The sequence below is a fragment of the Micropterus salmoides genome, unplaced genomic scaffold (assembly GCF_014851395.1).
Source record: "Micropterus salmoides isolate LMB-PRFRI ecotype aquatic unplaced genomic scaffold, ASM1485139v1 Ms_hic_scaffold_13, whole genome shotgun sequence".
NCBI lineage: Eukaryota > Metazoa > Chordata > Actinopteri > Centrarchiformes > Centrarchidae > Micropterus > Micropterus salmoides.
This window is the reverse complement of record NW_024040374.1, coordinates 22,275,316-22,289,479: the sequence shown is the minus strand read 5'-3', so window position 1 is coordinate 22,289,479 and position 14,164 is coordinate 22,275,316. Positions and strand designations below refer to the sequence as shown.

The 14,164-nt window shown below is 41.4% G+C and overlaps 1 protein-coding gene across 2 annotated transcripts in view; it reads right to left on the bottom strand.

Moving 5' to 3' along the window:
* Positions 1-7,480: 7,480 nt before the first annotated feature.
* polrmt (polymerase (RNA) mitochondrial (DNA directed)) overlaps positions 7,481-14,164 on the bottom strand; it is a 49,834-nt gene continuing 43,150 nt past the window's right edge. For both annotated transcript variants that reach the window (XM_038716230.1, XM_038716231.1), the window contains 2 exons: positions 10,969-11,042; positions 7,481-8,293 (listed from right to left, as the gene is read on the bottom strand). In XM_038716230.1, coding sequence (XP_038572158.1) covers positions 8,244-8,293; positions 10,969-11,042 — 124 coding nt within the window. In that variant the 3' untranslated portion in view covers positions 7,481-8,243. The remainder of the gene's footprint in view (positions 8,294-10,968; positions 11,043-14,164) is intronic.

The following is a 14,164-nucleotide window of genomic DNA, read 5'->3' as shown; positions in this document are numbered from 1 at the left end:
TACAAAATTTGATCTGCCGAATTATACATCCACCTCTTTATCTTTAGGTCCTTTTCAGACACTGCTGTGCTCATTTATCAAACAGCGTTATCACCACATATATTTACTGAATGTCAAAGAATGGTACTTCTACTAAGTGTATTAAAATATTAAAGACTCTAAACGTTCATAAAATATATACTTCAAATCATTTATCACCATTGATGAACCCCACAAAGTATATTATAGCGTTTAAAAGCAGTAGGCTTTCTGGAGGTGCATGCAATTCTCGGCAGGTAGGCAAAACTCGGCATAACACCGGTCGACATGCATAAAGTCAGTGACTTAGGTTGAGGTAGCCGACAAACATTTCTGATGGTTGTGGTAAGGGAAGGGGGCTTTGGGGGGCTGTCAACACCTTTAACCAACACAAACGTATAGCTAGCTAGCACCAGAGCCCTGTAAAGAGAGAGTCGCGTCAGCGGTGGGTCCAAAATGCTTGACCGCGGATAGTTGAAAATGAGCGAGAGAAAGGACAAAACGCCGATTTTAAGCGATTTTTGGTAATTTATACAATAAATGCGTTGATTTACAATATTTGTACAGCACACTGTCACGCATATGTAGTTAGATTACTAATTTTTAAAAAGGAGGACATATATTTTTCACAATAACAGCTACAATCACCTCCCTTGTTCACATTTTTTGGCCAACCTTACATTGTAAAGTATGTTCCTCTTGAAAACACGTTTAAAATTCAGATCAGATTTACCTTTCTAACATTCCTTTTAGTAATCCCATGGTACCAGGGTTAATTGATCTTAATGACTAATGTAATCTTTATGACTTCAGATAGAACAGACAGGTGACTATTACCTAGCTAGTACTTCCGGTCTCTACGAGACGCCCCAGAGCGTCTCCTTCGACGCTGCCTCTGTAGCTCCACTCTGTACCTTCGGTGTCAAATGTTTTGTCACTTTTTCTGAAAGCGTTGGTATTGGACGCCCTAAGATGACAGAGGTGTAACTGTTACAGACATCAAACCCCAGAATACAGACAGTGACAAAACAACAAATCTGCTACCTCCAGTAATTTTACCCTCATCAGTGGCCACAGGAAACACAGAATCAAAATATTCCGTGATTTACGACAAATAACTGCTAACAATGAACGAGTTTTTTGCTTAACATATCCTGATATCTTAACCTGAGTCAGATTTAGAATTTATATAAATCAGGTAAATTCAATAAAAAAATCTTTTCTCCATTTAAGCTGTCAATCCACACTAAGTTAAAGTTTCCAACCTGTGAAACGCTCTTTAAAAAAACAAAATTGAAAACTCTGGGCTTGCTTCGCTGTATGGACAATGAAACCATACCTTTTTATTAACACTGATGAATGAGGACTAAGCCACTTAAACTTACCTTTTATAAACATTATGCATTCTCACTAGATAAGGCATTTTAGGGAATGTTGTTTGTCTGGCAGCCAGAGCTTTCCCTGCACAGTTGGGTCTTTCTCCTATCTATAATTTACTAGAAATTTGGCCACAGTGGTCAATACATCCACCGAGTGATAAATCTCCTAAAGAAACTGTAGTTTCAGTAGATTTAAATGGGATTTAAACATCTAAAGGAAGGCACACTTTGAAAAGAAAACACTGACACTTGTTCACTGAAGCATCACTGCATTGTGTGTGATGGTTGTTAATCAACCCATCACAGCCTGTCAGTCAGAATAAAGGTCAGACAAAGGATCTCACACTGACATACCTGACACACACACACACACACACACACACACACACACACACCTGCCAACACTGTACCACCTGTCTCTCTCTCTCTCCCCCAAACACCAGTGCATCCCTCTCCACTGTGCGGCCTCCTGCTGACAGAGAGCTCTGGCTCCATTTGCTCCCTCCAGGACTGTCTGTACACTCTGCTCCCCTGCTAGTGCTGCTGAGTGCTGGCCACTCGTGACACCGCAGGGCAGGAGATAGGCCAGGAGAGCCCAGGAGTCTGGCAAAGAAATCAAAGAGCTCTCACTGAGTGAGTGGTCTAGCTATCAAAGAGCGGCTTCCTGCTCTGGCATGCCTGGCAGATAGCGACCAACACTTCCATAGTGTTCCCCTTTTCTGCTGATCCTGTGGCTGGAATAAAGAGCTCTCTAAAAGCTAGATGTGATACACTTACTTCAGCTGGTGTGGAGTCACATATTATCATATCAGCAAAGATTGAATTCAAATGTAATTTAAATGTAAAACAGGCCATATATCCATACTAATATGTCATGCCAAATATTCATCACTTTTTGGCTTTTAAAAGGAACATTTTCTATCAACTAATGTAATCATGGTTATCCATTGTTTTCAACAGCTTATGTCTATTTCTGTCATGATGAGCTTGAGCCTATCCCAGCATGCTTTGGGTGTGAGACAGGGAAACAGCTCCGAACAGATCCCCACTATATTACAACGCTAACACAGATAGAGGGAAACTCATATTCACACTTATGAGCAATTTCAAGCCTCCACTTGACTCGCGTCTAGTTGGACTATGGGCAGGAAGCAGACCAGCTGGATGAGCAACATAACTCCACACAGAGTGCACAGAGTAACCCTGAGTGCTATTTGTTTCCCCAGAGCTTTCAGCTGCCTCCCCAAGTCTTCATCAGCAGATGACAACTGAGCAAACTGTATCCACTGATGAACACAGTGCGATTCAGCTAAAAGCTCTAGAAAATGCTAGCTTGTTTTAAGTCTATTCAAATTGCCAAACATACCATATGCTAATGTTAAGATGAACTGTTGCGAGGCCTACTGTAATAACCATTTTAAACAAAGAGTATCAGACCCAAAGCTGTGCTTTTTACAGTAGCATGTTCACTAACAGTATTTCCTTCACAAGTCATTCAATAATAGAAACTTCAAAACACCTAAAATCAAGTACTATAGTAGTGTGATCAAAAAGGCCCAGCAGAGGATGTACTTCCTGCGGCAGCTGAAGAAGTTCAGCCTACCAAAAACAATGATGGTGCACTTCTACACCACCATCATTAAGTCCATCCTCACCTCCTCCATCACCATCTGGTACGCTGCTGCCACTGCCAGGGACAAGGACAGGCTGCAGCGCATCATTCACTCTGCAGAGAAGGTGATTGGCTGCAATCTTCCTTCTCTTCTGGACCTGTACGCCTCGAGGACTCTGAGGCGTGCAGGAAAGATTGCAGCTGACTCCTCCCACCCCGGACACAAACTGTTTCAGACTCTCCCCTCTGGCAGGAGGCTGCGGTCCATCAGTACCAAAACCTCTCACCACAAAAACAACTTCTTCCCGTCTGCAGCCTCATCAACAAGGCCCGGGTTTCGCGTATGTGTAAAACACTACTTGGCAATAAAGCTCCTTCTGATTCGATTCTGATTCTGATAATGTAGTCCTACTGTACTGTAGCTAACAGTTAAGATAATCTTTTCTTGTATTGTCCTGATGCCAGTGACACAATGTAGAGGTCCGACAGAGACAGAGAAAATATTCTGTCTAAATCTGGCTGCCTTAAACACTATGATGAACTCCTATCATATACATGCACATACTTTTAACTATGCTATGCTGTATAGAACTTAAGGCCTCTGTCACTTAATAAGCACCATTTATGACGGCAGGCATTTTTTATACACGTTCACTTCGACATTAAACAAGGACACTTGAAAATCTTGCTGTGTTTAGAGACATCAGCATGTACATAAAAGTTGTCTTACATGCTCTGTCACCTTTGCATTATATGGTTCCCTGATTCATCATTAACAGGACGTGTTAATCTCTGGAGAGGACCCGTAATGGATGCTATTTGACTATTTCCTGCTACAAGCTGTGTTCCATTACTGCAGGTTGGACCGGTGCAGCTCTCTGATCTAACAGCAGACATCCTTGGAATCACCCCAGAGAAACTGAGACAGGTCCATCAAGCTAAACGGCAACTGCAATTTGCTGTAAGGACATCTTCAATATCCTGTTTACTCCCTTAGCCAAAGTCAATGGTAGTTTACGCCCCAAAACACAAATGCCTCATCTCAACAAAACAGACGTCAAGTGTGTATGTTCCCTGACCTGCCCCTCCACACTAATGCTGCTACATGTTCTGAAATTTTCAGTGTGATAACCCCAGCATTTAACAGCTAATTCATAGCCGTCCCTCTGGCATGAGTCACAGCTATTGATTGAGCCACTTGTAGCCTCAGCATCCACCAACCCATCCATCCATGCATAACCACTACTTAGTGTTGCACTCAGGTCATTTGGTGCAGTACATTCTTTTCTCAGCCGTGTGTCAGAAGTTGTGAAATGTTATATGAGTTGAGTATGTGAGATCCTGAGCTCTGTCCTTGACAGCTGGCCTCAGGGAGACAAGGGGAGAAGAGAGCCATGCTGGGACAATGCCTGCTGAAAGGAGACCTTGGCTTAGTTTAGGTAGGTTCAGTGTAACGGACACTCTGAGTAAAGGAACTTTTTTTTCTTAGCTGAGTTGAGAAAAAGCAGGTTAAACGTGTGTTCTTGCGGGACGGCGCAGAATATGATAAGTATTAGCTGAAAGAACAATCTGTGACGTAAATGCAAACAAAATGAATCGGCTCTATAATCCCTTTGCCAATGGATGGTACCAGATCAATTCACCTCGACTCTACTTGCTTTTTTGGTTTTCCATTGGGCAAACCTGGTACCGTTCTGGTAGGTTTTTTGGTAAGGTGATGTGAAAACACTGCAGAGTACGGACTGGTCAGAGAGAATCTAAGAGTTACTATTCACTGCACCATCTTTACGCGCGCCAGATGGGGTGTCTGGGGTGAATAAAGCCACCATTTTAAATAGTTTAGCCATAGATTGTATGATGGTAACTGTAACGATACTCTCTGTATGCTGTGGTCAAATGAGGAGGCGAGGACTTTCCTCAGTTTGGTTGTTGATGAAACGTAGTGGGCCACGGGTGTGTGTCGCTTTGAAGATTATGGCAGTTTCATGCAAAGTTTCTATAACGGTCAGTTACACTGAGAGGGTAGTATACCTGCAATGGAAAACAGAGAATGGGGCAAGCCCAGCAATGGTTAAGCGCCAATTTCAGCCTGAAACTGAAATATACTGTATGTGTCTGTGTAGAGTTGTGTAATTATTTATTAACCATACAATGTCATTAGTATAGTTTTTAACTACTAGAGTAGCAGTCTAAGAAATTCGCCATTTTAGGAAATGCGCTTACTTGTTTTCTTTCTGAGAATTACACAAGGTCGATATTGCTCTCATATCTATAGTAAATATGAAGCTACTGCCAGCAGTCATTTAGCTTAGCTTAACATTAAAGGAGATCTATTATGCTTTACCATATTTTATGACTTATCTACAATGTTACAATGTTGGATATTCATGTTAAACATGGCCAAAGCTTCAAATAATGAGGTTAAAGTATTTAAAAGAAATCCTTGTGAGCTAGTGTTGTTGTACTCGAGACCGTTCTTGGTCTTAAGACTTTTTGATGGTCTTGGTCTCATCTCAGACTTGACTGCCTTTGTACTGGGTCTTGTCTTGGTCTTGGACATTGAGGATTTTATTTCAAGACCAGTCAAGACAATAACTTTGGGAATATCAATAAATTGCTTTTGCATTGTCTGACTTGTTAACATCCTAACTTTGATTGGAAGTAAAACATATTGCTTCAAATGCAACCAATAACTCTAATTAACGACTGTCACCCCTTCCTGCGATGCTTACGTTGATTTCAGCTCTTAAGCTGATGATACACGGGACAACTTTTTGAGCAATGTTGCTGGTGGCAAGTCCGACTATGCTTTGAACAGAGAGTGGTGGTGTGGGGAGGGTGGCGGAGTGATGGGGGAAGGGGATTACGGTAGTAATCTTTACTCTTTACCATTGACGGCAACATTGCCCAGCACCATTGCTCTAAAAGTTGCTCCGTGTATCATCAGCTTTAGTGTTTGTATGTGGGTGTTTTAATGGGAAAGTGGATCTTTCAGATCACTTTGAGAAGTACCTATGATCTTGTTCCACATTTTATTGCGTGCCAGGCAATGCAGCGAACTGGTCTTGGACTTGACTCGGTCTCGCCCTCTCCCGGTCTTGGTCTCGACTGCTCTCAGCCCCTAAAAGTCTTGGTCTTGTCTCGGTCTCGATAAACTCTGGTCTTGGTCTTGACTACAACACTACTGTGAGCCAAAACCTCAGATTTCATCTTTTTCTACTAAGGGCTCCGTTCTACAACACACGGAGCTACAAGGAGCTGGTCTGTCTGTCTGTACTGCTCAGCGGTAACAACAGCCTTTTGCGAGTTCAATCTCAAAACGTTTTGCACCAGTTTGCAACATTTTCGGATTGAATGATGTTTCCTTGCAATGTTGTGCAATGTTACGCAACGGGCTTTAAGGTATGTTTTCTCCCATTTGGTGGGTGTGTCACAGGTGTTACCCAATCAGCTGCGATAAGTTTGTAAACACAACGATGTTGTAATGCGCTTGCGTACACAACAGATTGTTCGAGGCACCATCATTTCCATTGAAAAAAACGTTACGTTGCTACTTTTAGTTGGCGCTTAACTCGCCCCTGGTAAGATGCTTCAGGTCTTGGCCCATCAGAAGACAGTGGGCTTTAGGGGGCAGCTTAAAGAGACAGGAGCATACAGCTTGTTTCAGACAGAGGCTGAAATAAAGGCCTACATGAAGGGCCAGTATAAGAACTTCGATATTTACAAGTTAATATTGTTTTCTTGTGCCATTAGGTCTGCTTTCATTTGAAATGTCTGTAAACCCAACAGGAGATCAGGTTATATTATCAATTCTAATCAGTTGAGAAAAACAGAGAAACTTAATATATTGTGTATGTGTGAATATACCTGTAGTTTAATATTAATGGCTGGTCTTCACAGAAAGCACCCTGCGCATGAAAAACACAGTTCAAAGAAAGTTTCACTGTAAAATCAGGTTGTTAGGTGATAGCTCATTTTTTCCAAAATAATAAAATAACTGATCAAAGGTCACGTCTCATGCACTTCATAAAATATGAAGAGCTTCTCCATGTGCATCTCACCATGCAAATCATCTTAAAACCTACAGCCTAATCAGCACACTATTTATGCCCCCTCCAAGATTATTTTCATTTCATAACACTGTCACTCAGCCAGCTTTGTTTGGCTGAGCCTACATTTGCCTTTGAACATCAACGGCACCTTTTGTCTGAAACTGCTGTAATGTTTCCAGCAATGATCAGATAGCACTTCTGCTATTTTTACTTTTAGATGTGGCACTGGCCCAGAAAAATAAGATTGGAGTTGATTAGTGAAGCCTGCAAACCATTTGTGGTGCATCTAAAAAGGAGGCCTTCATCTCATGATACACAATAGCATTGAAATATGCACATATAACAGGCTGTCTCATTCATCCTATTTAAGCACACTAAGAATACCAGCTATTTCTTTGAACCACTGAATGAATAAGGAGACATTTTAAGAAACACATTTATTTTAGGAGGTAAGGTAAGAATCAAGAGTACACTGGAACACAATGCTATCTAAGAGCCCCATGGCTCATCACTCCATATTACTGTTTAAGTGAGAGTCCAGTATCCCCCCCATTCAGTAACATACAGGTTTCATTTCCTCTCAAATGCGTCTTCTTCAAACTTTTTCATAAAACGTTAAATGTCTGATCATTGTGTCAGAGAGCATCCTGCCATCCACTAAGTGATGGGATAGTACCAGAGGCAGGTTAGCGTTCTGCGGAGATCTTCACAGCATTCACACGGACGGACGCACGCACGCACGCACGCACGCAGCTCTGCATACTGTAATTGAGTAGCAGAAGTGTCACAGTTCACATGTGATTCAGTCAGTATGGAACACACACACACACATCTGAATATCTGAATATGGTCTAAGCGTCCATTATAAGAGGTACTTTTCACTGATTGTAGACATTTCCATCCGGTGCTGATTCCGTCATCTTTCACCTGGATGAGCATCCCAACCCTTTCCTCCCTTCCATCAGCACACTAATCAGGCGGCTTCACTGTGTGTGATGTAGATTCAGCAGCTCCAGCAGCTCCAGCCAGCCTGTGGACCAGGAGGCAGGCAGGGCGCGGCTGGATCAATGTCCTGATGTCTGTGGGAGACAAAGCCAGTCGAGACCTTGGGGCCTGCAGCCTCCCTGCTGCACTCTGTCAATTCCACTCATCTCCCTCCACTGGCTTGCCCTCACGAGCCTCTCAGCTAAAGAAATAAGTGGATTCTTTCACCCGCTGGAGATCAAAATCACCTGAAGAGGCGAGAAGTAAAGTGTCAGGAGAGCAGGTTTAAGTCTGTGGACAGTAGTTACAGAAAGTATATTACATGTACTGTAATGTACTTTAATTAGATAACTTAAAATGACCACATACTATTACAACATGGGTGCACTTACACAGATATCAATTTGACATAAACCAGCCAGCGTAATATTAAAGGAGACCTATTATACTGCTTTTCCAGTCCTATATTGTAGTTTTGTGACTCCTGTATGGCAGCTTTGCATGATTCAAATTATCTTATCTGTCTTATACTGAGTTATACTGGCTCTTCATGTAGGCCTTCATTTCAGCCTCTGTCTGAAACAAGCTGTAGATGCTCCGCTCTGTCTAGCTCCGTATGCCGTAGAACGGAGCCATTGGTAGAAAAAGCATTTCAAAACAGAGTGTTCAGAACAGGAGGAAATCAGAGGTTTTGGCTCACAGGGATTTCTTTTAAATACTTTTACCTCATTAGTTGAAGCTTTGGCCATGTTTAACATGAACATCCAACATTGTAGATAAGTCCTAAAATATGGAAAAGCATAATAGGTCTCCTTTAACAAAAAGAAAAATAATTTATGTAACTTCCATTTCCCAGCTTACCCGAACCCGTAATCAATAGACTAATTCAACGGTAGTACTGTTAAAATTTGGATGATCAAGAATAAATTAGGCTAGTGGCTCTTACGATGTTAACATGCTGAAGTTTAACATGCATAATTTTTACCATGTTCACCGTCTTAGTTAATATTTTATTTACTTAGTTTAGCTCATTACTGTGCTAACATTTGCTGCTTAGCACAAAACACAAAGTACAGCTAAGGCTGATGAAAGTGTCATTAGTTCTGCAGGTTTGCGCTCACAAACCAAAGATTTGGACAAATTGAAATTTTGATCAGATGATGGTGCTCGATGAAAAGTAAGGAATTGGCACAGTCCGTAGGATTCATCCTCTGAGCCATCCTGACATAAAAATCCTGATTATAATGATCCAAAAACATCTGTCTCTCACAAAGAATATGTACTATGGGCGGTAGTTTTTTTTTAAGGGTCAAACTTTCAGGAACGTTAACTTTTTAAATTCGATACATCTTTTTTTTTTAACTGGCAACAGTAAATTTTCAATGAACTTTAATACACCCCTTGAATACTAATTTTAGCTCTGGATGCGTCCCTGTCCTGCACTCTGTGCTTTGCCTTGTGTGCTCTTGCCTCTCTGACAGCTGCGTACACCAGCAGGAGCTGCGGCTTGAATTATTGAGGAAAGGCCATAAAAAGTTTAAGAATGCAAAAGCTTAGCTGTAGATAAAAACTGCTTAAGCTAATATACTAACTAACCAATACATGAATGTGTAGGTACTTGTCAAAACATTAACAGATAGGTGGTATTGATAAAAACAGTTTCTCCTCATTAATATGCTAATCCTCGCAGCAAGGCACTCAAAGTTTCTTGTATCTCTTTCTTAAGTTACTGAGTAATGTGTAAAAATATTATGTAATCACGGTAAGACACAGACAGACTGTTACTATGACGACATCAGCTTTTTGCACCCAACTGAAGGAATAAAAGACGCATTTCCTGACAGCCACTTACCTTGGTTTTACAAACTGGCAGCCTATGTGGTTTAAAATGAAACTAAAGTAAACATGTCATCAAAGAGAAGACATGGGCACTCTAAATAACTTAAAGCATTTACTATCCTCACAGACAGCTACTGTATCGTCATCTAGACCTCTAGCTGTTGAAGCATTAGTGTCTTTGCACAGTAATGGCTCTAAGTTATTCAGTGTGCTCTCCAGCCTTTTTCCCCTTCAACTCTGTGGTCAGAGATGCACCACCTGATCTCCTGCTGGATTACACACACTGAATGCAGGTTCACCTTAATAATACATTCAGGATCCTTCATGGCGAGATTATAATGGATTTTAGTCCAGATCCATTGAGTCCATTGAAGAGTGGGCATTCAGGGACGCAGACACACTCACACAAACCCACACATGCGCACACACACACGCACCCCCCCCTCAGGAGCACACCTGACTGGTCTCAGCCACATAAGCTGATTATGCAGAGGAGGGACACAATTAACAGTAATCAATTTATACAACCCAGCTGTCGCTGCCAAACAGGAGCGAGGGGTTACATAACAGCAAAGCCTCCATCCACCTGACTGACAGAGTGACGCTGCCTCTGTAGCTCCACTCTGGACAACAAATAGAGCGACGCTCGCAGTGGTGTCAAAGGAAAACAGCAGAATCAGGACCTGCTAGCAGCCGCACAGGAAGGGATGAATGCACCAATCATGACATAAACTGGAAATTGAATTTTCGCCAAACTCAGTGGATTTTCCTGAATCAGCAGGAGGAATACCATGTCTGGGCAACAAAGACAGCAGGACAAGACTACAGACAACAGGATAACTATACAAACAATAGGAAACAATTAGTAACTGTAAAACCGGAGAGAAAACACAGGATTGTGCAAGAACCTAATTAAATAGTATTCCCACCATTCTTGCTAACCTCAAACAGAGCTTCAGGACATACATGTCATCTTCTTTCCAATTAGGAAAAAACAGCTCCCTGTATGTTGGCTCCCTCTAACAATACCCGAGACTTGGCGAGGCCAGGTGTTTGGGAGCCAGACAGCTGGATACAAACTGACCTGTCTGGGGCACTTTGGCCAGCAGCAGCATCAGCCTCCTGTACTCCTGGTACTTCTTGTTCTTGGCCTCAGTCCTGCCACAGGAGGAGGAGAATAAAAAAGTTAAGACTATAGTACCTCTAAGAAGAACAAGTTTGTGTGTCTATAAAAGTACTACGTCAAAGGCAACTGGACTTTCAGAGCTCTCTCAGGGGAAGTTTCAGTCCTCATTCAAGGATCTTCATCACTCCTGTTGACTGGTTGTGCTGGGAATGTCATTAGTTTTGCAGGTATTTGGTCATAAAGCAAAGTATTTTGACAGTATTTTGAAGTTTCTGACTGATGGGGGGAAAACCGTTCCCCAAAACTACTGAATGTCAGAACTCTCACACATGTAGGCTATTCTATGTGATCTCCTTTTGATGAACTAATGCAATAAGTAATGTAATATACACTGAGCCTCCCCTGAAACTGTTTGGAGCCCCCCCCCCTAGGGAGGCCCTTCTCACACTTTGAAAACCCCAGTATTAAATGATTGTACAGACGTTAAACTGGCGCTAGAGAAAAAGTGCAGGGGATCAAAGCCAGATTCATCCTTTGGGGACCATGAATGTCTGTCCAAAACTGAATGTTAGTCCATCTAATAAAGTGAAAGACTGACTGACAGACTGAAAAACTAAATATATTATAACGGTCTAATTTTAAATATTCCATTTGCTCCGACTGAAGAAATGCAAAAAGTTTTTCTATTCTCACACGTCTTTCTCTTAGGGTGCCTACAAGAATGAATAATGTGTTTGCAAGGCTTAGGGGAACAGTGATGTGTCTGTGTGAATGGGAGGGAGAAAGACAAAAAGAGGACGAGGGCTGCTGTGGAGTAAAGGCTGCAGAGAAGGTGTCCAATTATCCCAAAGACAGAAAAACACAGTCAGATGATGAGCATAACCCAGCCTCAGGCCAGTAAGACAGATAGACACAGAGAGAGAATCATTTAGTATCTAATCTATCTAATGTCATAGGCAAGTGGAGGAAAAACTCTGGAACACTAATAACTTATACAATCTTATAAAATCTTATGTGTGTGTGTGTGTGTGTGTGTGTGTGTGTGTGTGTACCTTCAGTTTGGATTGTTTGATAATGTATGTACATGTGGGAGTTGCATGTTCAGGGTATGATGGCTTTTGTCTATACCATAAAAGTCCATGAAGATCATACAGTGTTGCATAAACACAGACAGTGAGACAGAGATGGCAGCGATGGTTGTTGTGTAAGAACAATTTGGTAACGCTTGAGATTACAGCCCATAATGTACAGCATAATAAATCCAGACGTTGTCCTTTAGTGTGCAGGTCTACTGATCCAGGAATTAGTTTGGTGGTTATTGTAGCCATATAGTTTGGGGATTAGCACAACAACAGTGCTTCAGATGACGTTGTAACTAAATGTAACAAGGGGGGGGAACTACCACCAAATATACAGTATATCTGACTTACTCTGTAACAGTATGTTACTTGCACAAACATGGAAGAAGAAACTAAATTAACTGCACAGTTTGCTATCAAAAGAGTATGTTAACCATTAGGCATGTGCCAATAAATCGATACAGCAAAATATAATTATATACTACTATATACTGTATCATTATTTCAGCCCATCATCTCGATACGTAAAATAAAAAAATAGTGCTTTGACGGTTAGCTCAATGCTAACATACAATGGGATTCAGTACAATTCAGTACATTCAGTGAATTTTATTTGCCTTGTTATAAAGTAGTTGCTCTGTAGTTCTGTAGTCATAATTTATAGACAGAAAAACGTGTGCTCCAGAATTATGCTGTTTCAATTTGCAGCAAATAAATAGAGAACTTTTTCATGGGCATTTTGTATTCATAGTTAGACAGAAATCATGATATATCATTTTAGGATTGTCTAGCGATATATCGATTATCGCAGAATTGCTGTATTGTGAAAATATTGTTATCGTGAGCCATGTATCGTGTATCATATCTAGGGAGGGGGATCGTTAATTTTTATCTATAGTGATACCCTTATTGAGGCTGCTTAATGATCCGATTCTTTATCAATACCACTATCGATACTTTACTATTATTATTATTAGTATAAGTATTAGTATTATTATTATTTGGTGACGGTTATTTAGTAAGACCAGACCCAACGGGTATGAGGTAGGCCTGCACGGTGTGAGGAAAATATTCAATGTGCGATAACATTGTTATATATTGAGATGACATATGACTTGCGATAATAAACATTGAAGGGTGCGTATTAGCTGCCTGGTTGTTTTTAAATTCATTATAGTTATTTGAATTTAAGGTTTTAAATGCAGCTAAATGTTGTTTCAAGAGCAGCAACATTAATGTTTACAACAGCAAAGTCACTATATAAACTCATAACATCAGTCTCTCCTCTTCCTTCACCTGCTCCTCTCTGCTGTTATTGACTGCCTGCAGGTAATGTTACCTGGTCGAACGAGGAGCTCAGCCAGCAGCTGAGTTTTTAACAATGTGCCAAATTTTAAGACGTAGCTGTCAACAACTCGAGTAGTTTGGAGCTAACTTAACTTCACTGTCTCCATCGCGACGGCGCGGCATCTCCCTCTGCTGGCCACTGTGATTATGTAGGAACCTACAGAGCAGCAGAGGCTGCAGCCTGATGATAAACACTCCTGGGCACGTTTAATACTGCGTTTCAGTGCAATCAGTAAATAAACATTAGTCTTCTTGTCCATCGTGTTTCAAGTTAAATCGGATTTGACGCTCGAGACATAGCGTTACAGAACCCGCTAGTCTCGATAGCAGTATCGATAAGCTCGGACCTTATTGATTTTCAGGTTTTGAGAAATTTTGGAACCGAGTCCTTTTAGAACCGGGTCTCGATCCCCATGCCTAATCGTATCACATCGTGAGGTACCCTGTGATTCCCACCCCTATTAACCATAGGTGCGCTGTGATTCATACCTTATGTTTTATTTTGCTATATTTGTGTTCACTGCCAGGGATGAAAAGAGGCCGAGTACAGAGCTGAAAAAAGAGCTTCCACTTTGGGGAGCTGTAATGCTGGTCGAACACAATTCCCAGGGAAAAAACCTTGAACATTTTTCAAAATTGCCAGTAAGTGACATCAGGGGGTCGGGGGGAATTCTGTCTGCTGATGGCAAGCGGAGCAATCAACAAGCGTTCAGTAATTTTGCTGGTGA